Raw genomic sequence first — 23,100 nt, forward strand, 5'->3', positions numbered from 1 at the left:
CACCTGATCTCTTTTTCTCATGGCTTTTTTGCTGCAACAAATGTGTTTTATAAACACATAATTATAGCAGCCAGAGAAAATTTTATATTAAAGAGTCAATGGTCAAGAGCCCAACTAAAGCAAACGCTAACCACCATCATGGTGACTTTAAAATACAACTATTGATTTCATTAAAACGGAAATGAAATAAAGTCAGTCTGTTTAGTAATAAGTGAAGCTGGTAATTCTGTTTGTGGAGTTGTTTAATCCTCCTCTGCTGAGATCTTCACAGATTTAATGTCTTCTTTTCTCTTAAGTTGATTTCATCTAAGACTGTGGCTGAAGTCAGTTGTAGTTCTTGTGTTTCTCTTTCCTTCAGTGATTCTGCTTGTTAACAGCAGGTGTTCATAATTAATGCTCAATCATCACTTAATTATCTCATTAACTTCAACACCGCTTTAACTCTGTAGTGTGCACACATATGAACACTGAGCAGTGTTAATTTAACATGGGCGTTTTTCTGTGTACTATTACATAAATCTTACCTGTTTCATTTACATATGACTGACAAATATAAATCACATTCAGTTTATTAATACAATTACATAAATCTTATCTGTTTCATTTATGTATGACTTAAAAATATGAATCACATTCAGAGTATTGATTGGTTTATGTTACAACTATGTAATCCAAATGCATGGAAATTTTACATGCAATTCAAATACATAAATCTTATGTTTAGACACAATTTTTTTTTTGAGTGTAATAAAGGTCCTAAGATATAAGGGATCATGTAAATCCAGCTTGTTACTTTATAATCCATTACAATGTATAAAACAATCATCCTGGCAACAAGACAAGTAGTTGTTTTCGCTAAGTGGATGTCATTACTGACAGAATTTTCATTTTTGGGTGAACTAACCCTTTAAGAGAAACAGAAAAGTTAATGTGTGCGTTGACTGAAAAGGGACGACTTGGAGAACAATTCAAGGCGAGAAAATATAATAATTCTAGGGCTGAAAGAGAGGTTTGAAGGTTCTCAGCCCACTGTATGTCAGACCAGTGCTGATTCAACTCCACAATTTCGCCGACAAGCAATGCATCATGCCTGCTATAAAGGCCAAGCGCTACCTGGAGGTGGATGGACAGAAAGTCTTCATTCAGCAGGACTTTCCTTCTGCCGACAAAGAAACACGGCAGAGTTTCAACAAATCCCGCAAAGATCTGATTCAGCACGGTATTCGTTTTACTATGTGATTCCCGGCCGTGCCACACACGAGGCCGAAAAACATTAATTTCCCTGCCCATGAGAAGCGCAAGCTTTTTTGAAACATTTTGAACATTTGAAGGTAAGACGGGGATGTGTGGGTCAGGTTTTCAGTTTTTCCTTCATTTCTCACAGTAGGGGAGTTGCAATTTTATTTCATAAAAAAAAAAAAAAATAGGTTTGAGGATATGATAAAAGATACAAGAGGACTTCACATTTTTATTTTAGGCCAGCTTTCTGGAGAGAGAGAGTCCTTATTGGAAGTGTGTATGCCCCTAACACATTTGAACCTACTTTTTTTCCTGAATTAATTGCCAATATATCCACATTTTCTGTTAATCACATTATTATTGGAGGAGAATATAATTGTGCGCTCGACCCCAGCTAAGACCTCAACCCACCTAAACATACAGCAGCTTCGAGACAGGCCGTTAAATTGAACCAGATTTGGGCCTGCTTGATGCATGGAGAATCATAAACCCTAAAGTTAGAGACTTTACATTTTATTCACACCCGCATAAGATGTCCTCTAGAATAGACTATGTGTTTGTGTCCAGACAGATCATGGATAGAGTGCTATAACTGTGCTATAGACATATGTGCTATATCTGATCATAACTCAGTCTCTGCAGTTGTCTCTCCACCTTATCTTAACCCTGCATCTCGTCATTGCCGACTACAATCATCGCTGCTTAGTAACCCTTGTTAGTTTCTTGGGTGTTCTTTATGGAAACTAACAAGCAGCCTGATATAGAATCATCTCTCCTGTGGGAACCAGTGAAAGCTTATATTAGGGGGTCAATAATATCTTATTCTGCAGCACGGAAAGAGTCTTTCTCTCTTAGAACACCTTGTTAAGGATTTAGAATAGGTTTATTAAAAACCCCTCACGTGTTTTGAGGAAAGAATTAGATGCAGCTCGTTCAGCCTTAAATCAAATCTTTACTAGGAAGGCGGACACCTCAATGCTCTTTGCAAGGTAGAGGCTTTACGAATATGGAAATAAGCCAGGCCGTTTACTAGCACGACTGGCTAGAGGCAGGAATGAGGCAAGCATTATTTCATCACTCAAAGATGGTAAGGGCAGTTCAACTCATGATTCAAAACAAATTAACACTATTATGTGACAGTTTTATCAGAAGTTGTACTAAGTTGATTCATATAATTCCTTTTTAAACTGAATCAAGCTCCCTAGCCTATCTGAGGCAGACCTGAATCTGCAACAGGCAGACCTGAATAAGCCCATCTCAAAGGAAGAAGTGCTAGAGGCAATTAAGTCTTCGAAAGGTGGTAGGGCTCCAAGCTATGATGGTTTTGACCAGGAGTTCTACAAAAAAACAAGTAAATTTATTTTAGAACCTCTAACAGAGATGTACATTGATTAGTTTAAAAAGGGCTGTCTACCTGCTACGCTAAACATAGCATATATTTCATTGATTCAGAAAAAATAAACCATCTGACTAATGCGGCTCTTACAGACATGTGAGCCTGTAAAATGTAGACTGTAAGCTGCTCTCCAAGCTTTTAGCAAGAAGACTTGAATCATTCCTCCCTCAGCTAAAAAACAGACAGGCTTTATTCAACAAAGGCTGTCTTTCTCCAATGTCAGGAGACTTTTATAAGATAAATTATGTTAAATCAGAGGTTATGCCCCTAGGGGGAGATTTGTAACTTTACTAGCTCACTGTCAAATTGTCCTTTTAAATTGTCTAGAACAGGCCTCACATATCTTGGAATTTGTCTGTCACCTGATCTAACAGAGCTATGGAAACTTAACCCATCTTATTAAAAGTATAAAAGATGATTTGGAACGTTGGTTTAACCTTCTTTTATCTTGGATGGGAAGAATTAAAAATGAACATCCTTCCCAGAATATTATATCTGATGCAAATGTTACCACTTTTTCCATGTTTCCCATGAAGAATATCTTTTCATATTTCATTTGGCAAGGGAAAACATCTTACAACTGCCGGTAGATGGGGGGGGGGGGGGGGGGGTTTGGGGGGGTTGGTGCGTGCTTTTCTCAACTCGGTGTGACGTCGGTGTCTGGGTTAGCAGTAGCATGATCCGTCAGGCAAGTATTATTTAAATAAACTCCTGATGTACTTACAAACTTTCCAATGCCTCATTTTATGAGTACAGAACCTATTTGTACTACTGTAGAAGTTTGGTACCATTCTGGGCATTATTAGTTGGGTAATTTACGAGAAAACAAATTTAGAGCCAATAGCGCCTGCACTAAGCCATCCGGCTGATTTCTCTAAATAAGCTCTAACTTGTTCAACCAAGGGGAAAAAGGCTTCTGGGGGGGTGTTTGGCTCGATGTCATGGTGCAAAGGACCCTAGGTTGATTTTACTCCGAACCATCCCTTTAAATAAGAGCTAAATAGTGAACAGTGAGATTTCAGAAATGGTATTTCAAATACATTTTAGTATATTTATGTTTCACTAGGGAAATCATTGGTGTCTTTTTAAAGGTGCTCTAAGTGATGTCACGTGTATTTTAGGCCGAAACATTTTTTTGTCACATACAGCAAACATCTCCTCACTATCCGCTGCCTGTCCCCTGAACACATGGTCAAATAACGCGGCCTCTGTAGACAGCCCAGGCTCCACAAACGGCAACAAAAACAAACTGGCCCAGCCTGGACCACGAAACATAACAAACAGTGTTCCAGCCAATAACCGACAAGAATGATTTGGGGGTGGGGGGTTAGGGAGTGGAGGAGAGAGAAGCATGAAGAGGGAAGTTAGCTAGAGGAGAGATGTCCTAGACAACGACAACGACTAATGTTAGAATTATATTCTCTTGAATTTTGTGGCCGACACACGACCAAAAAGACAACATTCCAATGAACAAATAGCAAAGAAGATGGAAAAGGAGAAGGAACGTGCAAAGTCCCGTGCAAATTTATATCGGAAAAGCCTGTTTCAGGAAGCACGGAAGGGAGGGGGAGGGGATGGGATGAGGAGGAGGGAGGGTCAAGCTAGCCTCCGTTTTGTTTGACAATACTTCTTCGAACATCAACAAGAAGTGACGTCACCCAACATCGCTTAGAGCACCTTTAATAAGATGTTTTCATGCTTTGACTAGCCAAAAATCTACTTCAAAAAACTGAATCATGTTCTCCTGTTCTCTATGTTACCCTCATTCCAAGTGAACTTGTATTTAAGGGTGTACTCACACTAGGCGACCTAAACCATGCCAAAGCATGTTTGACCCCAAAATCTGGTTTATTTCAATAGTGTGATTGCTTCGTACCGTGCCCAGGTGGTTCCCTGGCCCCCTTGGAAGAGGTGAGCCAGAGCATGGTTCAGCTGGGCTTGGGCGCGGTACGCATGTGTGATCGCTAACCGTACCGGAGCACAGAACAGCTGCTACTCTTGTGTGCACTACTGTAATCATTACGACAGCAAACATCTTCTATTACTACTTGGTAGTACACTTTTGAATTATTTCAATTAATTTGATTATATTTAGGTTGATAACAGGTCTGGTTCTCACCTTATTGACGAACAGGAATTGTAGTTTTCCAGTAAAGCTGCTAATTCCTCCATCAATGTCAGCTGCCTTCGTAATCTTCTGATGCGTGCAGTACAATCAAGTGAAATTGCTGCGTGGCATAAATGATAAATCTTTTAGGCAGTCTATTAGCGAAAGCACTTTTCTTCCTGTTTTCTTCAAAACAAAAAGTTGCATCGTAAATGACGTATCCGTGCTCCGGCCCTGAACATTAAGTGAAATGTGAGTGCAGGCCAGCAGGCGAGTGGGGAGGGGGGACAATCGCGTCAGGGCACGGTACAAGGCAACCAAGCCTAGTGTGAGTACTCACTAAGTCTTAGCTGTTTTTTTTCTTTTCGTAACAGTCATGTTATGTTTAGTTTCATTATCATGTCTTGTTTAGTTTGTTTCATTGTCATGAGTTCTCATTCATTGAATTCTCCCTCAGTTAATGTCATTAATGTTCATTGTGTGTATTCCCTGTGTTGATTAAAGTCTCTTTGTATCGGATATTCTGTGTCATGCGTCGGTCTTCAGATTTGAACTACACAACACCTGTGACAGAACACCGAACCCTCATAACGAGTAATAAAATAAGAAAGAAAGAAAGAAAGAAAGAAAGAACGAACGAAAGAAAGAAAGAAAAGAGTCTACCCGCTTCTCCTCATGAAGTGGAATCGCTCCTTCGAGGATCACACAAGAGACTTCATAGATCTGACACGTTTCACTCATTACTCCGACTGCTCATTCCGTGTATTCTTCAACACCAGCCTCAGCGAGCGGTCGAGGCTTTTGCTTGAAGATCGGATTCATCACGCCAGTATGGACATGAGGCTGGTCATAGGTCTGTGCAGAGCACTTGTCTGGTTCTTGTGGTCTTTGCTGAGGGTCCCCACTAATGTATTATTTGATGAGCTGGATGATGTAATGTTGTATGGTCTACAGTCTCTGCTGGTCCCGTCCAGTCCCAAGTCGTCTTTGTCTCTGCTGGTTCAGCCCAGTCCCAAGTCATCTTTGTCTCTGCTGGTTCAGCCTAGTCCCAAGTTGTCTTCATCGCTATTGAATAAGACCAGCTCCAAGTCACCCTTGTCTCCATTGGCTTTGCAAAGCTCCAAGTCTCCTTTGTCACCATTGTCTCTGCCCAGTTCCTCTGCACGGCTCCTCTGTGCATCTGCCCTGCTGCTCAGATCCACCATGGGCTTCCCGGTTGTCAGCACCGTCTTGTTCTGAGGATCCCTCCGTGTGAGGCTTCACCGTGGTCTGTCTTCACTCAGGCTTCGCAGGTCCATCGTCACCCTGACTTTGCTTTAGACTTCCAGATCTTCGGCTTTGCCTTGAATCTTCACCCTTCTGACTCTGCCATGCTTCTCCTTCCCTCCATTTCCACCATTGTCACCACTGGTTCAGCCTAGTCCCAAGCCGTCTTCATCTCTGCTGGTTCAGCCCACTCCCAGGTCATCTTCATCACCACTGGTTCAGCCAGTCCCAAATCATCTTCGTCTCTCCTGGTTCAGCCCAGTCCTTAGTCATCTTTGTCTCTGTCAGTTCAGCCGAGTCCCAAGTCATCTTCGTCACCATTGAATCAGACCAGCTCCGAGTCACCCTCATCTCCATTGGCTTTGCCTAACTCCAAATCAAGTTTGTCGCTATTGGTTCTGCCCAGCTCCAAATCTCCTTTGTCGCGGATGGTCCCACCCAGCTTCCCTCTCACTCTCCTCTGCCAAAGTCATCTAGTTCCTCTGCCTCAACTCTGCTATCTCCCTTCAGCCCCTAGGCCCCTCCCTTGGTGCCTCTACCCTGCTGATCAGATCAGCATTGGGCTTCCCAGTCATCTGCTCTGTCACCTCGGCCATGCACGCCTGCAGCTCCACCTTGGCCCCCAGGCCTTTCGTGTCACCCTGGGTCTACGTCTCCTCAGCTCCGCTTGGGTCTCCACTAATCACATCGTCACCTCAGTTAGTAGGACTTTGGTTCTATCCAGGCTCCTCCCTCGATCAGATCTGCCATGGGCCTTCATCCCGTCTCTGCTCTGGGTCATCCTCTGGCTCCTCCCTCCATCACCTCCTCCCTGGCTCCCCCCTCCATCATCTCCACCTTGGTGTTTTTATCTGTCAGCCCCTCTCGGTCACCTTTGTCTCTAGATCCTCGTCATCCTCCGGAACCTCCTCTTTCCCATCTCTGTTGGTCTTTTGCTCTGCGAGGACACGCTTCCCGGGGGGTGGGTTATCATTTCATTTTCATGTCTTGTTTAGTTTAATAGTTTCATTATCATGTTCTGTATAGTTTACAAGTCATAGTTTTCTTTGTCACAGTCTTTGCCTGACATCTCATTCATTTGTTTCTAGGATTCTAATTAGTTCTCACGTTCCTTGTTTGACCATTCTCTGTGAATGTAAACCCTTAGTTCCCACAGTTCAATGTTCAGTGTCATAAACTTTTGTTTTGTGTATTCCCTGTATTGATTAAAGCCTCTTTGTATCAATCATGACACTTATACCTTACATAGTTTTGTTCATGATTTTCAAGGATGATAGCATGTCATACTACCTGTACCTGCTGTCATCTATCTAATTTCACTAGAACTTTGATAACAAAATCAAAGACTTTCTCCTCCCTTTTAAAAGATCAGGCTTTTTATTTTGCTATTTTGACTATGCATATGTTTAGTTATATGTTTAGTTGCATTTTATAACTTTTATTTATATTTTTTTCTCTACTGTACAATATCAGAAATGAATGATGTGTAAACATTTTTTGGTTTGCGAAAAAGCAGTTCAGAACCACTGATCTAGGCTGAGTGTTTTTCCCCCTACAATTTCTACTTTTATTTCAATGTTACATATTTTATTAAAGATGCATGAAATTAAATATTTTTAACAAGAAATATGATCACAGACATGACCCATGTGAGCACCATGGTTCCATCAGTATGGCTTCTCACCTCTTTGGCATCTCTTATCCTGCTGAGGAAGGTCTGAAGCTCAAGGGTCTCCAGAAAAAGTGCCCGACACACGGCCTGGTAGTGCTCTGGTGCCAAAGCTGGATTTGCCAGTCGGCGGGAACAAAGTGTCATCACCTGATGAACAGTATGAATGCCATGCACTTTGCCTTCTTCTTCCTCTTCTTCATCCTCCTCTTGGCCACTGTAGCCCTCATCTTTAGCTGCATTACTGCCACAATGTTTAGATTCGCTAAAGTCCTGACCACCGACCATAAACTCAATAAGCTGTTCAAGCTGAGGGCTCAATTCCCGTTCCTCACTGTCATCCAGTCCCCAGTCCAAAGCACCGTAGATCGCAGCACCCATGGACTGAACCAGCTGCACACATGTAGGGTGAAGAAATGAGGTTTGTTAGGGGATGGAGACCGCAAATATTACATAATTATATAATGTGTCATTATAGTCTCACCTTTCCATCAGCAGCAGAAGCACAGTTAGCATTACTGTCATCTAGAAAAGAAAAAAAAGATTAGAGGAAGAAAACTGCCAATTGCATTTCTAGATGTTTTTGTAACTCGACTGATCTACTAACACTGTACTAGTGTCAGAACCATTATAAGTGAATAAAAATACAAGGAATGCTAAACATTTTAAAGGTTTATGATTGCTATGCCTATGTAAGCTAAAGATTTGTGCAAGCTAAGCATATAAACTTGTCTTCTCTCTTTGCTTACCTTTCAGATTAGCAAACTGTACCAAAACCTATATAACTTAATACACTTTTACTAAATTTGGGTTAAATATATAACTATATTTTAAATGTCTCAAAGCAGGAAATTATTTTCAATTTGAATCTCCCACATGCCAAGTCACACAACATGGTCACACAACAGCCCCTTTTCTGCCTACAACAATAAATTACGAATTACGAAGTAAAACATTGAATTAAATGTAAAAAATTTGAAGTAGAAAGACTGAAACAGTATTTTCTTGTAAAACGTACTCCAATAAATACTTCGACAAATATTTTTTTTACGAATCATAAACATGTTTAGCATAACATGTCAACATTCCAAAAATTGAAACCTGTGTACATATGACATTTTTTCTGAATGTTGCTGAAATCTTAGTTGTCCACATATTTTATTTGCAATACTCATCAGTTTTAGTAAATATGTCTGATATGTTATTTTATTTGTATGTCAAAAGGACTAGATCATACAACAAGTGCCATCTGAGGGGAAAATAATGGTATGGCAGAAGTGTTCCCACAAACACATCCAAGGTCTTCCTCAGGTCTAGACATGGATGGGTTGGTTTCTGTGGAAGATATTAGGTATTGTAGCGCTCCACTACGGGAAAAGAGGAGAACAGACACAAAATGCTGTGAAGCGTCACCCCGGAGGGTGTCTTTATTTTTCCAAGCCGTGAAAAATGAGGTGCAATCAAACTCAGTCTCTGTGTTTCGTGCAGGTGAAGTGTAGTTCCTCCTTGCCCAGCGAAGAGAGGGGAGCTTAGCCAACTAGCTGAGTGATCCACATTCACTTGGGTAAGTCAGTCACTCTCTAGGCAAAGAAAAGAGACACAGGGGTTCGTCATGCACCCAGTTAGAGTCCAAACTGCTCTCCCTTCTTCTTCCTTGCTGGAGCTTATATCTCCCTTTGGGTGATTGCCTCATCGTCATCACCTAGGATAGGCAGGTGTTCCCCATGAATAGCTTTGTCAGGGGTGATGAGGGGGGAGCAAGCAATATTTTGTCCTCCTCCTGTCGTTCTATTTCCAAAGCACGCAGCTCCTCTTCTGAAAACTCTGGTTCATAGAGGTATGGTTCTGGCTCTTGACTGTCTGAGAAGTCACCCTCCTCGTCTCTCACAAAATCCGCCATGTTCATCGCCATTCACTATGTCTACTGTAGGAAAAATAGCCGGCTACTATTCATGCTGGTATGTTGACAGAAGTTGGGGGATTTGAGGTGTTGTGTGATATCTCTGCGCCCAAGTAGCAGTGCTTCGCCTGTGCTTCCCCCTAATATAGTCCCAAGTCAATATCTGCCTAGGAAATCGCCTGGTCTTAATCTGCATTGCTATTTGTACTCATTGTGAATACGTAGGCCACAAGAAGTAATTCATTTTTTTTATTATTATTTTTTTATCACTTTTACTCATGACATTCTAGCTGGCAACCAAGGGGGTAATCTTTCAGAAAAAACTGAAGCTTCCCCGGGGGCCGCCATTGATTAGCAGACCATCACCTGCTGTTAGCATTCCATTGACTCCCATTCATTTTGACGTCACTTTGACAGCGAATAACTTTACATCTGAGGCGTTTAAAGACTCCATTTGTCCATTATTTATTTCTAAAGAAACACGAAAATGTATAAAAGGCTCCATTACCTTGTATCTTACGTTATGGCCCCGTAGAAGCAGTTTTTGTAAAAACAGGCTAACGATTGCGTCATAACCACGCGACTCTCTGTCGCACAGTAGAGAAATTACCGTATGGACAGGAGGAGAAGCTCTTCTCCTTCACTTTTCTCCGTTGAATCCAATGGGGTCGCTGTGTCCATTTCTTTTACTGTCTATGCTGGCAACAAAGGATTCCATTCATTATGCTAAGCTAGGGTATCGGCGGCGCTGCCAAACTAAAACAATGCATGCACTGAGACAAAAATGAGTTTGCCCACCTATCTAAATGTAGGAAAGACGGCGAATAAGCCCTATTTAAAAAAAACGGTGGAGTGTTCCTTTAAATAAACTAAAAAAGTATTTTGACTGGTAAACTATCAGTATACCTAAGTTCACTTAAAGTATAGTTGCAGTTCAAATGCAAAACTTAGTTGTAAACTAGTACTCAAAGTTTACTACTGTTACTCTTAAAGTATACTTAAAAGTATACTTTTATACACTAAAAAGTGGGCCAATTTAGTCCCAAATGGTATTGAAACAGTACACTTACAAGTATACTTCTAGTACATTGATATTGTCAGGGTTCTGTCACTTCTGTCTAGTTCAATTCTTGGTTTTGTGACAGAGCTCTGACACTCCTGGTTTTGTCTCGTCTTTGTCTGAGTGCGTGGTTACGAGCGTGCTCGAGCCATGCACTCACTTGTCTACATGCCTTGTTACATGTGCGGGGCATGGTGTTTGGATCCCGGCACGTCAGTCTAGTTTGGTTTCGGGTTCTGTGTCGGGATTCAGACATCCATGCACCGTGTGTTTGTTTTCTGTTGTGAGCGCACAGGATGAGCTTTTGCGTTCGCTCGGGCTGTACGCGTGTGTTGTTGTGTCCTGTGTAGCACGCTGTTTGTGTTTACATCGGCCATGTGCTTTCATGTCATGTTTTGTCTTGTACTGTGTAAATTTTATGCTGGCCATGTAATTGTGTTTTGTCATGTTTGGTGTGAGCACATGGCTTGTCATGTGTTTCCTTGTGCCATGTGCTCTCCTGTCGATTGTCTAACCCCGCCAACCTTGTTACCTGATTATTGGTTAATTTGCCCCACCTGTCCTCCCTCATTACCTGCCCTTGTTTGCTCCCTATTTATTCTCCTGTGCTGGTTTATTGTTATTTGTACGTGGTATGGTTACCCTTGTCTAGTCTAGTCTAGTCTAGTCTAGTCTAGTCTTCCCCTCGGGGTTTGTTTTGTTTTATTTTTTATTGTTTACCTTTTTCTTCTGCGTTTGAGTCCTCGCCTCATCTCCTCAACCCCAAACAGTGACAGATATTAGTATACTTACTACATAAAGTATACTTAAAAATATACTTAATAAAATTAACTTGAAGTATACTTTTTTTTTCCCATAAGGGTATTACTCGGCTGTCACTGAATCAGGGCTCAACAATGAGAATGGCCTGCTGACTTGGGATAGTTTGAGAAAGTTGTAGGACACTTGACAGAACCATCACTTGCCCTTTTGGGCCAGTGTTGCATTTACATTACATTCACATTTAATCATTTAGCAGACACTTTTATCCAAAGTGACTTACAAAATCAAATCAACAATAGGTCAAATGTCCAATTTCTGACTAGGAAATGCATATTTACAATAATTCCAATAGCATGTGAAGGCAGCATTATAACAGAAGGATAATGTTTTTACTTTTTCAATAACATCCTGTATGTGCTTATTCTCGTTTTAATCTGCATCTCTACAATCCCTAAATTCACTAGCTGCTAGGACTGGCAGAAGCAGAACTGGTTACGCTGGATGGGCCTAGTAACTTAACTTCTGTCCACCCGCTGAAGGAGATGACTGTTGGATGAGCTTTACCACTGGATATTTGATCCAAGTGCTTCTACTGAACTCCCTTACTTTGTGTGGGGAAGATTTTGAATTGATGATGAGGCAACCTGTGAGTCAGTACGTGTGTTCTCATCTGTCTGTGAATCAGCTGACTGTACATTTTCTCCCATTAAGACTCAGCAATTCAGTGTTGTTGGGTATAGGCATAACGGATGGATACTCTCTTCTGTCTGCGATCTCCTCCCCTTAGCAAATGTGACTCAAATACAGAGATAAAGAACCCCAAACATAGTTTTTAAACAAGATTCCAAAAACATGCAAGACAAGTTTTGAAAAAAATTAACAGGAGAACTCCGCAAAATCTGTTACATCGAAGAATGTAGGACAAACACAGGGAGAACACAGGGGAGCTCATAAAAGTTGGCATTAATCTTCTTTCTATAGCACATTCACACAAAAAGATATTTTGCACAGTGCTGAAATTTTTTTCAGGTTTCACAACCAATAGGGCAGGGGTATTCAATTAAAGTTCCAAGAGGTCCGGTCTCTATCTCCTTCCCAGCGGAGGTCTAGATAATACTTTTTTTGGAACATATATACATTTCCATCGAGGCAGTGTCCTTTTTGTCTCGTGCGTTTGTTATTTGTGTATGTGTGTGTGTCGCGTGGATCTTTGGGTGTGGCCGGAGCAATCATGCTCATTCATCAATCTGCAATCATTATCGGCGCGTGCTGCGACTCATCATCACTTCCTTAAATACTCACAGTTTTCTCCTCTCCATTGTCAGATCGTTGTTTGATGTCTTGCTGTCTGGTGTTCCTGTTCCCGTTCTGTGATCGTGTGGTGTTCGTCCCTGGATTACTGTTCGCTGTTCTGTTCGTTGTTCACGCCGGAGATCACCATCACCATCACTTCACTCTGCACCAGCTCAGACTCACCTGTGTTTGACCATCGAGGTCCCTGCGCCACCCGCCAGTGTTTGTTGCCTTATATGTGTTACATCTGTGTTTTCAATAAAGAGTTTATTGCACCTGCTATTGCTTCCTCGTTCTATCAGCATGACAGAACGATCTGACCCAGGCATGGAAGCAGCGCGCGGAGCTCAGATTTCCATGGAGACGTTCGTCAATCGCAGCATTCAACGCATGGACGCCCAGGAGGAGGGGCTTAACAACACTGGCCGTGCTGTTCAGGCTCTGGTGGCGCAGGTGTCCGAGCTCACCCAGCAAATCCAACAACTGCGAGCTCCCACTGCGCCGCCCACACCGGCCATCGGATCCTCTCTCCCAGTCGGAACCTCGTTTACCTGTACCTGAGAGGTATGCCGGAGAACCCAGTTTCTGTCGAGCGTTCCTGACTGGATGCTCAATGCACTTTGCACTGCAACCGAGAACCTTCATCAATGAGCGATCCAAGGTCGCGTTTGTCCTTTCACTGCTGACTGGGAGAGCGGCACTTTGGGGAACGGCGGTGTGGGAAAACCAAGACCCATGCTGCGAGTCGTTCCAGGCACTCTCCGCCGCCATGAAGCGAGTCTTCGACCGTGCGGTCACCGGAAGAGAGGCGGCGAGGGTGCTCGCCGAACTTCGCCAGGGAGAGAGGTCAGTTTCGGACTATTCGATCGAATTCCGGACTCTCGCGGCAGAGTGCCAATGGAACGACCAGGCGCAGTGGGACATGTTCCTGCATGGGCTGGCTGACCGCGTCCAGAGGGAGATCTACGCCTTGGACCTGCCCACTACCTTGGATGGACTGATTGACTTAGCACTACGAGTTGATGCTAGACTGTCAAGAGTCGAGCGACGCGTCCTTTCCAGTCGAGCTCTTGGAGGAGCGGAGAGTCTGCGGTCCAGCGGCACGGACGCGGTCAGCCCTACCAACGATCCCGAGCCCATGCAGGTAGGGCGAGCTCGGCTTTCCCGGGAGGAGAAGGAGAGGCGGAGGTCCCAAGGCCTTTGCCTTTACTGCGGCGGAGCTGGACATTTTTCGAACACGTGTCTGGTAAAAGGCTACGCCCGATAGTAACAGTGAGGCTACTATCGGGTGGGATCTCCGCCGAGAAGACCTCATCGACATCTACCCTCCTCCCGGTAAGACTGAGATGGTCAACACACCAACACGACTGTCAAGCACTATTGGACTCCGGGGCGGAAGGTAATTTTATGGACTGCACTCTAGCACACAACCTTCAGATTCCCCTCCAGTCACTCCCACATGACATTTCAGTTCACGCACTCAATGGTCAAGAGCTTCCCATGATTTCACTATCTACTGGACCCATTACCCTCATCACATCTGGTAACCACTCAGAGACTCTGTCATTCTACATCATGGACTCACCTCTTGCACCCATAGTACTCGGACATCCTTGGCTTACTCAACACAACCCTAAAGTGGACTGGCTCCGGAGGTCCATTACGGAGTGGAGCACTAAATGTCATGAGTCCTGTCTTGTGTCTGCCTGTTCGTCTTTTCCTATGTCTGTGTTACAGGAGGAAGCAATGGATTTGTCTAACGTGCCCGCGGAGTACCACGACCTGAAGGAGGTGTTCAGTAAGTCTCAAGCTGCTTCTCTGCCTCCGCATCGTCCCTACGACTGTGCCATAGATTTATTGCCAGGTAAATCTCCGCCTAAGGGCAAGTTATGTTCGCTTTCTGCTCCAGAAAGGGAGGCCATGGAGAAATACATTTCTGATTCTCTAGCAACGAAGTTCATTCGCCCTTCCTCTTCTCCAGCGGGGGCGGGGTTCTTTTTTGTGGGGAAGAAGGACGGATCTCTGCGACCTTGTATTGATTACCGGGAGCTGAACAACATCACGGTAAAGAATACTTATCCTTTGCCGTTGATGTCTTCAGCTTTCGAGAGGTTGCAGGGAGCGTCACTCTTCACGAAATTGGACTTGCGTAATGCTTATCATTTGGTCCGCATCAGGGAGGGGGATGAATGGAAGACTGCTTTTAACACCCCCAGGGGTTACTTTGAATACTTGGTCATGCCCTTCGGGTTGTCCAACTCCCCAGCAGTCTTCCAGGCCCTCGTCAATGACGTGCTGCGAGATATGGTCGATCAGTTCATATATGTCTACCTGGATGACATAATGATTTTTTCTTCTTCTCTCCAGGAACATGTGCAGCACGTCCGACGAGTACTTCAGAGGTTGCTAGAGAATGGGCTTTTTGTCAAGGCGGAGAAATGCGAGTTCCACGCACAGTCGGATCCATTTCTTGGGTACATCATTTCGTCTGAGGGAGTACGTATGGACCCTGAGAAGATTAAGGCTGTGGTGGAGTGGCCAATCCCAGATTCCTGCAAGGCCCTGCAGAGGTTTCTGGGATTCGCCAACTTCTACCTACGTTTTATTCGTAACTTCAGCCAACTAGCCGCACCTCTGACTGCCTTGACCTCCCCCAGAACTACGATCAGGTGGTCAGACGCAGCTGAAGCCGCGTTTGCCAAACTGAAGGACCGCTTTGTTTCGGCCCCAATTCTGATAGCCCCTGATTCCTCACGTCAGTTCGTGGTGGAGGTCGACGCGTCAGAGGTGGGGGTGGGTGCAGTGTTGTCCCAACGTTCTTCCACGGACGAAAAGATGCATCCCTGCGCGTTTTTATCCCATCGCTTGTCCCCAGCCGAACGTAACTATGACATTGGTAACAGAGAGTTGTTGGCAGTCAAGTTAGCGTTGGAAGAATGGCGTCACTGGTTAGAAGGGTCGGGGGTACCTTTTATCGTCTGGACCGATCACAAGAATTTGGAATATATCAGGTCTGCTAAAAGATTGAACTCCAGGCAGGCTCGGTGGGCATTTTTTTTCGGTCGTTTTGATTTTACTCTCTCGTACCGCCCGGGTTCCAAGAACATCAAACCCGATTCTTTATCGCGCATTTTTGATCGTTCCGAACGCCTGGTTACTCCCGAGTGCATTTTACCCGAGACCCTATTTGTCTCCACACTCACATGGGAGGTCGAATCGAAGGTCAAGAAGGCCTTAGAAGGGGTAACGCCCCGGTCGGTTGCCCACCGAACCGTTTATTTGTGCCGGAGGGATTACGGTCAGACGTTATTCAGTGGGGACATTGTTCCAACGTAGCCTGTCATCCAGGAGTGACCCATACTAGTTTTCTGGTTAAGCAACGATTCTGGTGGCCACTTATGGCCCGGGACATTCACAGTTTTGTTTTGGCTTGCTCGGTTTGTGCCATTGGTAAGTCTTCCAATCGACCCCCAGATGGGCTACTCCAACCGCTGCCTGTCCCTTCGAGACCCTGGTCCCATATCGCACTAGATTTTATTACCGCCCTCCCGCCCTCCCAGGGCAACACGGTAGTTTTAACCGTGGTGGACCGGTTCTCGAAGGCGACTCACTTTATTCCCTTGCCCAAATTGCCCTCAGCCAAGGAGACAGCGGTGACCGTCGTAGATCACGTCTTTCGTTTACATGGCCTCCCGATTGACGTGGTTTCCGACAGAGGACCCCAATTTGTGTCCAAATTTTGGAAAGAGTTTTGTAAATTACTGGGTGCGACTGTCAGTCTATCCTCAGGGTTTCATCCCCAGAGCAATGGTCAGACCGAGAGAGCCAACCAGGATCTGGAAAGAATGTTGCGGTGTTTGGTATCCAAGAATCCTTCTTCCTGGAGTCAGCAACTGTCTATGGTGGAGTACGCCCACAATACATTACCAGTGTCATCCACGGGCCTGTCTCCGTTTGAGTGTAGTGTAGGTTACCAGCCACCTATCTTTCCCAGTCTGGAGTCCGAAGTCGCGGTCCCCTCCGCACACGCCTTTGTCCAGAGGTGTCACCGCACCTGGACTAGAGCCCGTGAGACTCTACTCCAGGTGAGGTCGCGCACCAAGGCTAAAGCCGATCGCCACCGGTCGAAGCCTCCCGTATACGTCGTTGGTCAAAAAGTGTGGCTTTCTACTAAGAATATTCCTCTCCGTTCCGTCTCTAATAAGCTCGCACCCAAATTTATTGGCCCGTTCACTGTCACCAAGATCATTAGTCCGGTGGCAGTCCGCCTCAACCTTCCTCCAGCGTACAGGAGAATTCACCCCGTTTTCCATGTATCCAAAATTAAGCCTGTGTTTCGATCAGCGATTAACCCGCCAGTTCCGGTTCCTCCCCCGCCGCGTCTCGTAGATGGGGAACCTACTTATTCGGTAAATCGTATTCTGGACTCTAGGTGGAGGGGACGCGGAGTCCAGTACTTGGTGGACTGGGAAGGTTACGGTTCGGAGGAGAGGAGTTGGGTACCTACGAGAGACATTCTGGATCACTCCCTTATCGATGATTACAATCGACAGGTAAGGGAGTCTGGGGACGCCAGGAGGCGTTCCTAGGAGGGGGGGTACTGTCACGGTTTACGAATGCATTGCTTCCTTTTTGTCTCGTGCGTTTGTTATTTGTGTATGTGTGTGTGTCGCGTGGATCTTTGGGTGTGGCCGGAGCAATCATGCTCATTCATCAATCTGCAATCATTATCGGCGCCAGCTGCGACTCATCATCACTTCCTTAAATACTCACAGTTTTCTCCTCTCCATTGTCAGATCGTTGTTTGATGTCTTGCTGTCTGGTGTTCCTGTTCCCGTTCTGTGATCGTGTGGTGTTCGTCCCTGGATTACTGTTCGCTGTTCTGTTCGTTGTTCACGACGGAGATCACCATCACCATCACTTCACTCTGCACCAGCTCAGACTCACCTGTGTTTGACCATCGAGGTCCCTGCGCCACCCGCCAGTGTTTGTTGCCTTATATGTGTTACATCTGTGTTTTCAATAAAGAGTTTATTGCACCTGCTATTGCTTCCTCGTTCTATCAGCATGACAGGCAGCCGTAGTACTTTGTACAAGAAAAATCCTGAACACTCAAAATAGTCATCAAAGATGAGAATCCTGTGCCTAGAAAGCCAAAACTGTGATGTCTAAGAATTTTCACCAATATTTACCAAAGAAAAGTAAATATTTCTCCCAAATTGATATGAATATAAAAAGGTTACATCATATGTTTTAACAGGCTATTATTATTATTTTACATTTAGACACCTACGTATATGGCACATAGAGTTGGGACTGAGAAACATACTGTAGGTTTATCTATAAGAAACGTATGGACCATTTTTATATTTTGCTCAAAATAATAAACTACTAAATACAAACAACGTGCATAATCTAATAATAAAAACTCTCATTTTGAGCACAAAACAAAGTTAACTACTAATTTCAAAGTTTTTTGTCTTCCCTTGCCATCTCTAAATAATTTTCCAAATTATAACATTGTTTATTATGAAATGCTCTTAATATGCTGATTAATAATGCTAAATGTATGGGGGGGGGGTTTAGTTGAATGGTCAGAGTCAGATAAAAATAATAAAAATAATTGTATGTGCTGCATTCTCGTTTTCTGCAGTATTTTAGAGAAAGTACCTATTTTGCTGCTCACCGTGTTTCTGCTACTGTTGTTAAAATAACTTTTAACTCTTAGGCTTGTTTTCACAGATAGGGATTAGTTTAAACCAGGATTAAGCCTTAGTTCAATTAAGGCATTTAAGTAGCTTTTATAAAAAGTACCTTATAGAAAAAAAATCTTACTGCATCTTGAGACAAAACAATGGCACTGACATATTTTAAGATATCTTAGTACAAGTTGCTTTCAGTTAAAACAGCTCAAACATGCATTTTAGTCTGGGACTAAGCCTCATCTGTGAAACTGAAATGTGGCGGTTTATGTCTTTAGCGGGAGAGAGAAGCAAGATGCTCAAAGCGGAAAGGACCTGAATGAAGTGCGTTCGCTCTAGATTAAAATAGTAGAGGATAGAGCGTCAAATGATTATTACTAGGGAACCCACATTCTTCCCCGAAGGAGTTATGTGGAGATATACATATGGACTAACCCGAAGGTTGTACTGCATATGAATACTGGGTGACTTAGCCCAAGGGAAACACACAGGCTTCAGTTTAGAAGCAGCCATGGAAGAAATACACATACGGGATCCCTGCAGGTTCACACATATGGGAACCCATACCCGGTTCTCAATGATAAAGGCCTGACACCGGACGCTCCGCCACGTCTGAGCCGAGGGTGTTGGAGGACTCAAAAGGTTTTTCACTCTGGAGCAATAAGGGTGCACAGAAGGGTGCAGTAAGCTGACAGAGCCGGGCCTCTCAGTGCTTCTACCCGTTTAGGGTGAGAACACGGGAGGAGACCGGCTCTACACGTAGGCTATAATATCTAGCGAACGTGTTAGGTGTCGCCCAGCCCGCAGCTCTACAGATATCTGTTAGCGAGGAGCCACGTGCCAGCGCCCAGGAGGATGCAACCTGAGCGGGCAGGGCATGCCTTGTGCTTGGTAAGTCAAGGCGATGACATCCACTATCCAGTGGGCCATCCTCTGCTTGGAGACAGCCTTTCCCTTTTGCCGGCCTCCGTAACAGATCCTGGACTGGATCCAAGAGCTGTTCTGAGGTCCTGAGACTTTGAGTTCTGTCCACGTACAGACGCAGAGCGTGAACGGGACAGAGCAAAGCCAGGGCTGGGTCTGCCTCCTCCAGGGGCAGTGCTTGCAGGTTCACCACCTGTTCCCTGAAGGGAGTGGTAGAAACCTTTGGCACATAGCCAGGCCGGGGTCTCAGTACAACATGGTTGTCACCCGGACTGAACTCTAGGCACAATTCGTCGACCGAAAATGCCTACCCTCTTGACAGAGGCCAGAGCAACCAGCAGCAAAGTCTTCATGGAGAGAAGCTTTAAGTCTGCTGATTGCAAAGGCTCAAAGGGAGCATCCTGGAGTGCTCGAAGCACCAGGGAAAGGTCCCAAGAGGGTATGGAAGGAGGTCGAGGAGGATTTAACCGTCTCGCCCCCCTAAGGAACCTGACGACCAGGTCATGCTTTCCTACTGTTTTGCCATCTATGTGGTCGTGATATGCTGAAATAGCGGCAGCATGTACTTTGAGGGTGGAGGGAGATAGCCTTCGCTTCAACCCTTGCTGCAAGAAGGAAAGCATGGACCCTATCAAACATCTTCGGGGGTCCTCTCGGCGAGAAGAACACCACTCGACGAACAGGTTCCACTTCAAGTCGTACGCACGTCTCGTAGACGGCGCCCACGCAGAAGTGATGGTTTTAAGTACCTCTGGGGGTAAGTCACTTAGAACCTCCGCGTCCCATCCAGGGACTACACATGTAGTTTCCAGAGATCCGGGCACGGGTGCCATAGGGTGCCCTGTGTCTGAGTCAGAAGGTCCTTCCTCATAGGAATGGGCCAGGGAGGGACTGTCGCGAGGAGCATGAGTTCTGGGAACCAAGTCCGGGTGGGCCAATAGGGAGCCACCAGAAGGACCTGCTCCTCGTCCTCCCTGACTTTGCACAGTGTCTGTGCAAGTAGACTCACTGGGGGAAACGCATATTTGCGAGGGCTGGCCGTGTGCCAGTGCGTCTGTGACTAGTATTCCGTCGGTCAGGGAGTAAAACAGCTGGAAGTGGGAGGTCTCTGAAGAGGCAAACAGGTCTACCTGAGCCTCCCCGAACTCTCTCCAGATCAGCTGAACCACCTGGGGGTGGAGTTGCCATTCTCCCGGGAGCACAGCTCGTGATAGCTCGTCGGCCACACGGTTGAGCACACCGGGGACATACATGGCCCAAAGCAACATCAGATGCTTCTAACTCCAGAGGAGGAGATGGTGGGCGAGTTGCGACATGCGACGGGAGTGTAGACCACCTTGTCGTTTGATGTATGCAATGGTTGCAGTGTTGTCCGAACGGACCAGCACGTCCCTGCCCTGTAGCGGCCTCTTTAAGCGGCTCAGAGCAAGACGTACTGCTAGCAACTCAAGGCAGTTGATGTGCCAAAGCAGTTGGGGGCCTGTCCACACCCCTGACACTGCATGCCGTAAAGCCACACCCATCTCGGGACTCGGCGGTGAAGCCAGTGCTGAAGTGGTCTCATATGGAGCAGCCTGAGCGGTGTTACCGCTGCTGCCGCTGCTATATGCCCCAGGAGCCTCTGAAAAAAATTCAGTGAGACCGCCGTCCTGAACATATTCAAGCAGTTCAGCACCAACTGAGCGCGTTCCTCTGTGAGGCGCGCTGTCTGTGCGACCAAATCCAACTCAATACCAAGAAAAGAGATCCTCTGCACGGGGGAGAGTTTGCTATTTTCCCAGTTGACCTGAAGACCCAACTGGCTGAGGTGCCTGAGCACGAGGTCCCTGTGTTCGCATAACTGATCTCGAGAGTGAGCTAGTATGAGACAGTCGTCGAGATAGTTGAGGATGCAAACGCCCTGTTCTCTCATGGGAACATGGGAACGCGTATCTACCCCGAAGTGATAAAATTCTGTATCAAAAATGTTAAGGCCAGACAAGTAGTTTTTTAAGGCTTGGTTTGTAGGGAATTACAAACCTGCGCACATTTATTCAAACGCCCATACCAATAGACTGAACTCGTAATACGCATGTGCACGCCATCAGCGTTCTCACAGGTTTCGCGTTTAAAGTCTGTGTAGAGTTTCCTGTTAAAAACGGTGTTGTGTTAGCGGCCCCTAAGTTAATAACTAATGATCGTTGCGACGAAAGTGAATCAATCAAATTAACTTTAGCTGGAAAATAACTTTATCCAAGAACTGCTATAAAGCCAAAACAATCTCTATTACTTTAAACTATACTTGTATCTCTGTAAAGCCGCTTTGGAACAATCTACATTGTTAAAAGCGCTATATAAATGAAGATGACTTGACTTGACTGATATGCTTGACCCTCGAACGCAAAGCGCAGAAACGCCGAAAGTGTCGGGGACGGATGCATTCGAAAATGCGTTTCTGCGTGAGCATTTTGAACGGTAGCTTGTGGAGACCCCGATTCAAAACTCGCAGGCCCAAGATCCGTCGTGACCCACCGCTTTTCTTGGGTACAATGAAGTAGGGACTGTAGTACCCTGATCTCATATCGGTTGGATGGACCGGCTCTATCGCGTCCTTCGCCAGTAGGACTGCGATCTCCGCTTGCAAGACATGGGCATCGGCTGCTCTCAGTGTAGAGGAGTTGATGGCCCGAAATTTTGGGGGACGCCGTGCGAACTGAATCGCATAGCCGAGCCTGATGGTCTGAATGAGCTAGTGAGACGGACTGGGGAACGCTAACCAGGCTCGCAGAGACTGTACAAGCGGGACCGTAGGCGTACCCGCAGTGGGGCAGCGAGGGACGTAGCTCGGGAGGCTCGTTCTGGGAGGCGGCCCATAGCGGGGTCTGAGTGTGCTGTGCAACACTTACCTGGTTCCACGGGGCAGGAGGCAGCTTGGATGAGTTCTCGAACTGCACGCTGCTTCCCGCTGGCGATAGTAGAAGCGGATGAGAGTGGTGAGTATTCTGTCCTCCCACTGCTCTTGGAAGAAACTGCTCTTTTATTGAAAATTTAGGTAACGCTGGTTTTAAAGCCAGTGGCGGAACACAAATAAAAAAGAACAAAAGATTTTCCACCCGGCCCTCTTCCAGGGGAGGGAGCGGTTGCGGTCACCATCTCCTGGAGAGCAGTCCCATCCATCTCCAGGTCGCACATCCTAGGGCCGCTTACCCCTGGCTTTGCCGCCCCTCTTCGTGGGGGTCTGGACGGGCAGGGCGGCCTGCCTGCGACTGGCTCCTCAGTGCCGCTTAGTTGGAGGCTGCTGCTGCGGCCCAGGGGAGTGAGGGTAGACGCTGGAGGACGCCCCCGGCGACGGCAATGGGGTGGAGGCAGCAGCTGACTGTCGCGGCACGATGTGTTTAATCACCTCAGTCTGCTTTTGTACAGCCAAGAACTGTTGGGCGAAGTTCTCGACCACGTCGCTGAAGAGGCCGGTCTGGGACACGGGGAGTTAAGGATCCTGACTTTGTCGGTCTCCCTCATGTCAGCCAAACACAGCCAGAGATGGCGTTCCTGGACCACCATAGTGGACATCACACGACCCACTGACCGCACGGTTACCTTCGTCGCATGAAGCGTGAGGTCCATTGCGGCACAAAGTTCTTGGAGAACTTGTGGACCATGACCACCCTCATGCAGGTCCTTCAGTGCCTTGGCCTGATGGACCTGCAACAACGCCATGGCGTGTATGGCAGAGGCGGCTTCCCCACAGGCCTTGTAAGCCTTGCCGGTTAAGTCCGACGAGTGCTTACAGGCCCGGGAAGGGA

General features: G+C 45.8%; 1 protein-coding gene across 1 annotated transcript in view; it reads right to left on the bottom strand.

The window, feature by feature from the left end:
• spire2 (spire-type actin nucleation factor 2) overlaps positions 1-23,100 on the bottom strand; it is a 63,186-nt gene that overhangs the window by 27,873 nt on the left and 12,213 nt on the right. The window contains exons 2-3 of the mRNA XM_079860185.1: positions 8,162-8,202; positions 7,693-8,070 (exon numbers count right to left, since the gene is read on the bottom strand). Coding sequence (XP_079716311.1) covers positions 7,693-8,070; positions 8,162-8,202 — 419 coding nt within the window. The remainder of the gene's footprint in view (positions 1-7,692; positions 8,071-8,161; positions 8,203-23,100) is intronic.

Source organism: Squalius cephalus, assembly GCF_949319135.1.
Source record: "Squalius cephalus genome assembly, chromosome: 23".
Classification (NCBI taxonomy): Eukaryota; Metazoa; Chordata; class Actinopteri; order Cypriniformes; family Leuciscidae; genus Squalius; species Squalius cephalus.